This window comes from the organism of the source record quoted next, unplaced genomic scaffold (assembly GCF_019419815.1).
Source record: "Pyrus x bretschneideri cultivar Hongxiangsu unplaced genomic scaffold, Pyrus_bretschneideri_v1 Contig12, whole genome shotgun sequence".
NCBI lineage: Eukaryota > Viridiplantae > Streptophyta > Magnoliopsida > Rosales > Rosaceae > Pyrus > Pyrus x bretschneideri.
Genome location: NW_025999413.1, coordinates 2,078,285 through 2,086,435, shown reverse-complemented (window position 1 = coordinate 2,086,435; position 8,151 = coordinate 2,078,285). Strand labels below are relative to the sequence as shown.

The following is an 8,151-nucleotide window of genomic DNA, read 5'->3' as shown; positions in this document are numbered from 1 at the left end:
TGAAATTTCTTGCTGTTTCTGGGTATATTGTTGGAATTTCAATAAAGCTGTGATGGTGGTGCTGAAGTTTTCTTCGCATATTCTACAAGAAGCTTTCCCAATCAAGTTCTTCATGTCAATACGACATTCAACACTAGTGTCATGGCTGCAGAAGAGATAGTTGAAGACGATATTAAGCTTGTCATTCCACTTCTTAGGAGGCGGTTTTGCTGATGACTTCCTCTTCCCATTGCTCAAAATGTTTTGAAAATCGATGAAGAAGGAACAAACTTGGTAATTTACTCTCTGCATGTTTTGGATGTATTGCAAAATATAATGTTCCCTTACTGTTCCAGAAATTCTGTCTTGAATGGTGGAGATTAAAACCTGCAAAAGCGATGCCAAAGAATAGGAAACTGAAGGATCCTGAAATTGGACCCCCGAGAACTGATTGTGGATGCTGCTGAAGCATAGATTGTGTTGACTGATGAATGGAAGCTTGTTCAGGAGTTAATTGAGGAGTTTGTACATTATGTTTTCTTATCACAGCCTATAATGTCGAGTCTAACCAACTCAATTGTTAGCATGAATCTACAGTAAGTCCGGTTATACGATGAAGTTTGATGAAGTTGTAAACGGTAAATCCCACGAAGGGTAATTCCGTGATGTAAGTAGGTAAATCCCACAAAGCGTAATCCTACATAGATGATGATTTTCTGTTGTTGAAATTGTGAAGGCCAATGCCATTGTTAAGAGTAGTTGTATTTTGGTAAAATCCACAAAGGGCGAACCCGTGGTGCTATAGTTAAGGCCGATGCCACACTATAGTTTGTTATTTTTCTGTTTAAAGGCCGAAGCCAATGTTAAATGAAGTTGTTGACGGTAAATCCCACGAAGGGTAATCCCGCAAGAAGTTGTTATAACCGGCCTGAGGGTGTGTTACAATTTTATAAGAGGCTGTTCTTCGATTGAAACTCCTGTGAGAGGCAGATGGAAGATTGCAGATGGTTCAACATTGTGTTCAGTGATTGTAGATGTTCTTCCAATCTCAAACTGGGTTTCCCCAGTTGAGATTGAGGGGGAGTATTAAGTTTACAAGTTAGCAATACAGTTAGTAAGTTGGTTAGAGTAGTTAGGCTCTCCCTTATAAAAACAGTTGTGTAACCTTCATTCTATTAATGAATACAAAAGCATATTTCTCTCTCTCTAAATCTCTCTCTCTAAAACTCTCTGTGTTCATCTTTCCTCTCTTCATCTTTCTTCTTGATTTTCTCTCTACTTCTCAAACATTGCAATGTAGTTAACATCTACAAGGGGTAATCCTTGAGTTCGGACGCTCGCACGCGCGCAAGGGGCGCAGGGTGGGACCATCGGCAAGAATGGGTGTTTTGTGTGTGCAATTAGAGCATCTCCAATGCTTGTCCCTGTACGTTTCCTTACCACCGTATGTCCTTAAAGTTAATGACTTGGTGACTTCCAGTGGATCGGTGCTCCAGTCCCTATAATATAGGAGACTGCCCGGAGACCCCAAAAATTACCTTACAATTAAGGATTGCGTAGGGATGTGTATGTCGATAGCATTATCCTTGGTTTTATGTTGGAATCCCAACTTTTTCAGGTGAAGTCCCCAGCACGTGATGAGATTCTAGAATACTAGCTTCCAATGGGGAAGATGCCGTTACTTTTCTCGTCTGTTGATGAGAAAACAAGAGTTACGAAAGTATTTTTGGGTTTTTTTGGTTTTTTTTTTTAACAATTTAGATCAACCGCTGTGAAATTAACGATGATTTTTTAACTTGTAGTCCCTAAATTTAAAGATTATATTATAAAGACACTCTTGTTGGAACTAATTTTCTTTTAGGAACAAGTATATTCCCTTTAAGTTCGTAAATGAGTCTTCAAAATTAGTGATGGGACTCCGATTAAAGATGGCTCTTAGACAACCATGAGGTTTGGTCGTTCGCAACCAAGAATTTCTTCCAAGAGGACCGACTTTTATTGTTTCAAGATGGAAGATAGTAACATTTAATCTATGATCAATCAAATATTTCAGACAGCTAAAAAAGGAGTTTGTACTTGTTAAATTTAGTTTCAAAATTGATCAATGAATATCTATATGGGATAACTGGTTAAATCGTATCAACTAATCAAGACATGTGAGAAGAGTGCCAAAATTTCAATCGAACGTTGTGCGATCTTTGGGGAACACTCGGAAAATCCCATTGCTCTGACTCCCATTAAATTTCAGTCGAACTTTGTACGAGCAATCAGCAGTTGTAGGAATAAAGGGCAAAAAATTGCAGAAGACCGCAAGAGGTGTGCCTTCGCAGCGTTAATGCTCGCTTTTCCTGAACACTGGTGACTTATTTTGATGCCCAAAGTCCCAATTTAACACGACCTACATTGCTTTCCGAGAGGAGCGGTCCACGGAACCAATGTCGATATCTTTCGTGTATATGTTCGTGAGAGCAAAGAGCAAAAGCACAAAGACAACCTGAGCACTCATGATTCCGAAGTGGCTGATGCTGTTACCAATTTCCATCCAGCTTCCTGTATTCCGGACCTAATAACGATAAAAACTGTCAGTAGGTTTTGCTAGAAACGATTGTTTTGATGCTGTGTGATAAGAAGCATTCGTCCATGCACGTGTAGTATGTATGGTGTGGTTACTTTATTGGGTACTCTCATATCGTTACAAGAGACAGGTGCGGTGAGAGAAAGTTACGAGTCCAAAATCTGAAGAGTATAGTAACTTACCAGGAAGAAAAAATGCATGGTCATTACGTCTGAAAATAGTATAACGAGAAAATAGCATGCCAACTGTGGAAGTCGGTTTAGCTTTGTTATTGCACTGAATACACATCTGCAAAGTGAGTCGAACAAAAATTATATGAGAACCCAATTGCTTACAATTTCTCATGCCGTAAGAGCACTTCCACAGTGGGAAACCCTCCTCCAGGCTATTCACTATTTAATCCATCTAGTGAACCGTAATTGCCCTTAATGAACAGTAATTACATTTTGCATCTCTACCATTGCACTTGAATAGCCCTGACAATGGGCAATAAAATATTAGTTTTTTTAAAATAATACAAAATAATTTTATTTGTAATTTCGAATAAAATTTTTAATCGGTTTCGTTGTACCATTTTCTATTAAATTTTTTTTTCCTTTCACATGGTGCAGCACACCATTCCAAAACCTTTATTATTATAATAATAATAATTATTATTATTATTATTTTTTTCCTTCTACTTTTTCACATGGTGCCAACGCACCATTCCAAAAGCCCAAACCCCTTCTTTTCAACCCGTGTCCCCCCCTCCAACGCACCCAACACCCCACCGCCGCCTCTCTTCCTCCATCTTCACCATCCCACCCACCTCAGCCTCCATCAACAGTCCCGATCTTCCCCGCTCTCTAACCAAACTCTTTCTCTCTCTCTCTCTCTCTCTCCCCCAAAAACAAATCCCAAATCGTGCAATCTGGGCGCGCCAGTGGAAGAAGGTGGATCGAGAGGGGGCGAAGGCGGTGTGGGGTGCAGCGGTAGCTGCGGCGGAGAAGGGATTGGATCTCATTTGTCTGTGGGTGTTCATCAACCTTAGCGACGAACTCCGACGAGAGCCGTTGAGTTCGAAGCCTGGGTTTTACAATTTTTTTTTAATTTTACTTTTTTTATTAATATTTAATATTTTTATTAATTTTATATTATGGCTGACGTCGCCCTGACGTCAGCCCACGTCACGTTGCCTTCGGGCTGGCAACTCGTGCCAGGCCTTTCCCTCAGGCCTGCTCGGGCTCCATCGCCAGCACACGCTGGGCTTGGTTGCTCAGGCTCTCAGCCACTGTTCGCGGCCTGTCCCTCGAAGGACGTTTCAACAGCTTGCAACCACGTATCACACACAAAATTGTAATTGTATTTACATGACTAGCAGGAATGGAATGAATAACTTGAAGATAAGTAAGGCGGCCATGAGAAATGGCTGCAATTAGAAGCAAATAATATCAGGTAAGTAGTAGCGACTAATCCGATAAATACTCAGGAAAGTTCAACCTTCACTTACACTGAAGACAGTAATGAACTGATACACACTGATGAAATCTCAAAACTTGCAATACTCGCAAAGTTTCCCGTTCCAAAGAAAGCAGCGTTGAATAAAACCATCTAAAACCACAAAAGACATCCGAGAGTACCATGATGAGCGGTAAAATTATCAAAAAGACCGGGCAATGTATATCATTAAATTTCTCCAACAATCAGACAAATATTTTCCAAAAAGAAAAGAGAAAGGACTTACAAAGATTAACGGAATCCTCACGTCAGACAGCTGTAAGTATCTACCGTCAAGTATCTAAAGGAACTTGACGACCTTTTCACCTTACTTGAGTAAATAAGTGTGTTTTCAACTAGTATCCAAGAGATGAGTACAAGGGCCAGAGCACCGTAGAAAACAGCTTCATATCTGCATATGTTTTGAGAATGAAGGAAAAGATAAAAAAAAATCATCCTAACATTATGCATATTAAAAAAAACCGTTAAATGAAGGCAACTATAAAAGTTAGCATATGGATGGACTGTACCCGATAGATAATAGAAGAAATGTGGGAGCAAAACCGAGAAATATGGAAGCAAGCCGGGACAAGAGACCATTTGCTGAAAATAATGGAGGTATAAATATTAACCTAATAGGGAAGAGTTAAAACGCATACCAGCGATGGACCAATTTATGATCTGGTGCACAGCGAGTAGTTCCTGCTTCTCTGTTCTATGAAAGGTTGATATCGACACCTGTGCCTAATCTCTCCCCGCCTTCCGGTCTCAATCCCTAACACGCCGAGCTTCTCCATCGCCTTGTTGAAGGGGGTGGAGGAAAGGAGGATGGAGGCGTCGCAGCTGTTGGCGAGGCAGTCGTGGAAGAAGAGGTGGAGAGTGGCGGCGGCAGCGGCGGGATTCATGATCTGCTTATTGGTGACGGTGTCTTGCGTTGACAATATCCAAAGGTTGTTAGAGTTGTTACCAAAAATTAGTTAGTTAAATAGCTTAGGTTGTAAGTTAGTCATGATGGCTATATAAATTGTATTCTCATAGTTGTAAAGATTAATTCAGTATCAATGTAATCAATTACTTTCTCTCTCTCTCTCTCTTATTCTCTTTCTGCATTCCTGTGCTTCTCTGCACTACTGTTAACATGGTATCAGAGCCACCAGGCTCACGCTATTGATTCTGGTGGTTTCGTTTCCTATTAGTTTTCATTTGTATATAGCTTAATTTCTTTCCAAATTTCCATTAGATTTTCGGTGCTTCTGTGATTGTTCTTGGGTTCTTTCTCCGTTTCTTGCTTCGAATGCCAGAAATACTTTCCTTCCGAGTTTTCTTGAATCTGATTCTTAGCATGGGCTGAATCCTCAGAGAACAAGATGTTGAGGGTGTTGCGAAATCCGAAAATTTGTCATCAGATACAAATCGGACAGAGTCTTGGTGTCACGTAGCTTGCTCTCGAAATCGGTCGTGGATTGGTCGAGGTCGACGGCCTTAATTGCGACGGTTGCAGAGTTAATGGGGATGCAGAGTTAATGGGGTTTCAGAAATAAAGTGATATCTGGGTTTTCGAAATCGTAACGGGTCTTGGAGTCGTAGCATGATCTGAACGCAGTTGGCTAATGTGTTCTTGCCTGATTCGATCCCACGCGTCAATGAAAAATTCAGCAAGGTGATATATTTGGAGTTTGGGCCAAGTCTCTGGGACCAATCTTGAAGACCTTCAAGAAATTCCCAATTTTGCGAATGAAAAGCTCGTATCTTTGGATTTAATTTCTGGGTTTCCTGCTACTGATGGAGTTGCCCAAGATTTCATGGGAAATTGCGATCTAAGTTGTTAGTTATTGCTTGTCTACGAATTTGATCAGTGCTCTGCTCTCTGGTGTGGAAGAAAGTTCGGATTTTTTTTGTGTAGTTCAAGTGTTTGCTGAAATGCCCATCTCAAAAAAAAAAAAAAAAAAAAAAAATTCCATTAAATTTTCAGTGCTTCCGCGAGCTTGGGTTGATTTTTCTGCGATTGTTGGTTGATTGTTCTGATTTGGAGATTTATCCACTGACGCCTTCACTACCTCCAATAACTAAAGCTCTCTGCCGAGGGATTCCTCTCGCCCAATTCCAAAGCCCTATGCGCCGATCTAGCCACTCGGTTTAGCAGTGCAGATAAATTTGCTCCAACTTGTGGAAGAAATTCAAGATAAGCTGACGAAGGGCACTGTCGAGTGTATGATTTGTTATGATATGGTAAGGAGGTCTGCACATGTTTGGTCCTGCTCAAGTTGCTACTTAATTTTCCATCTGACTTGCATCAAGAAATGGGCCCGAGCTCCCACTTCTATCGACATGTCTGCGAGGAAGAATCAGGGGTTTAATTGGCGGTGTCCTGGATGTTAATTTGTATAGCTCACTTCGTCAAAGATTAGGGTGCCGAGATCCATCTTCTTTCTGCTGTGCAAATCTCGATTCGGTGGTGATTCTTTCTGCTGTTCGTCTGGGAATTTCTCTTTTGCGTTGCTGATTGGAAAGTGGGATCTTGGATTCTGTCAGGTTATTTCGTGTATCTGTCATCTTCTTTATGCATACATAGTGTTTGTGGAATTGCCGCAGAAGATAAAGTGTGAGATTTTATACATGATTACTTGTGAAGGTCATTGACATTAGTTGAAGAATGATGAAATATAGTTTCTGCCAAGATTAAGTTTTGAAGGAGTTTCTGCGATTCTGATGATCTGGTGATATGAGGGACAAGGTTCAATTGTAAAACCAGTGTCTGGTGATCTGCATTTCTTGATTGTCTGGAGTTGCTGTTGATAATGGTAGTGCTACAGACTCGTGTCCAGTTAAAATGTTGAAGGAGAAGGAGCACAAAATCTCAAACTGGAAGTCGATTGATCCCAGAAGCAGGGTATGTCTGTGCATTGCCTAGCCAAAAGAGAGAGAAAGAAACGGATAAGGAAGTGTCTACAAGTGAGTCGGAGTAAGAACAGTGTGTTATGGGTTTCAAGATTCAAGTTCTCAGGTTTTGTCTTAGATTACTAATTTTCCTTCCAACATATCAACTTGGAAGTGTCTACAAGTGAGCCGTATACTTCAGATTTGTTCAGATTTGTGCACTCGAAAAAGGCCGATTGCCAAGAGTGTGTTGAATGCATTTTGTTTCCTCCATAAGGCCGATAGCCGGAGTGAAAAGTTCTGTCTCAGATATTGTGTGTTATTCCTTAAAGGCCGATAGCCGGAGTAACGTTCTTGAAAAATTTTGTTTGTTGTTATTGTGTGCAACTTCATTAAGGCCGATTGCCGAAGAAGGTTGTGTTTCTTGATTTCTGTGATTGTAAGAAGTTGATTGCTGGATGGTCTGCTTCAATCTCAAACTGGGCAATCCCAGTTGAGATTGAGGGGGGATGTTGACAATATCCAAAGGTTGTTAGAGTTGTTACCAAAAATTAGTTAGTTAAATAGCTTAGGTTGTAAGTTAGTCATGATGGCTATATAAACTGTATTCTCATAGTTGTAAAGATTAATTCAGTATCAATGTAATCAATTACTTTCTCTCTCTCTCTTATTCTCTTTCTGCATTTCTGTGCTTCTCTGCACTACTGTTAACATCTTGGACGGTTTGGGCGAATCTCGGGCACGATTTTTGGTAGTATAGTTGGTGTAGAGTCGGGATTCGGCGGCGGGGAGAGTGGTGAGAGCTAGTAGAGATGTGAGGAGGACAATGAGGAATGCGGCCATGCTTAGCTTCTCTCTGCTGCTGCTGCTGCTGCTTCTGCAACTGCTTCAACTGGCGGGCGGTAGCTCGAAGGAAGAAATGAGCTTTTTGGAAGCTCGGAGGAGGAGGGAGAGAGAGATAGAGAGTGAGGTCTCGTAGTAGAAGAGATGGATTTACCCGCCCGCGGGGGGGGGGGGGTGGAGATAGAGTTGGGGGGGAGTGACTAGAAACCGTACATGCACCTTTTGATGCATACGGTTCAACAAAAATAACGATAAAAAAAAAAAGAATCAATGTGTAGATGTAGATTCTAGCCACCGTCAATCACGGGGATCGTGCTTAGAGTGATGGACGACCCACTTAAATTTTGGGTTGAACTTCGGATCAAGGCACATGGAATGACGGAAATTCCCCTATTATTTTG

At 41.1% G+C, this 8,151-nt stretch overlaps 1 protein-coding gene across 1 annotated transcript; it reads right to left on the bottom strand.

The window, feature by feature from the left end:
- Nucleotides 1-1,994: 1,994 nt before the first annotated feature.
- LOC125474199 (GPI ethanolamine phosphate transferase 1-like) lies at nucleotides 1,995-4,935 on the bottom strand. The gene is made up of 5 exons (XM_048577638.1): nucleotides 4,769-4,935; nucleotides 4,044-4,071; nucleotides 3,904-3,962; nucleotides 2,737-2,842; nucleotides 1,995-2,542 (listed from the first exon to the last, which is right to left on the bottom strand). The coding sequence occupies exons 1-5, from the start codon at nucleotides 4,933-4,935 to the stop codon at nucleotides 2,378-2,380; spliced, it is 525 nt and encodes a 174-aa protein (XP_048433595.1). The 3' UTR covers nucleotides 1,995-2,377.
- Between the last annotated feature and the right edge of the window lie 3,216 nt (nucleotides 4,936-8,151).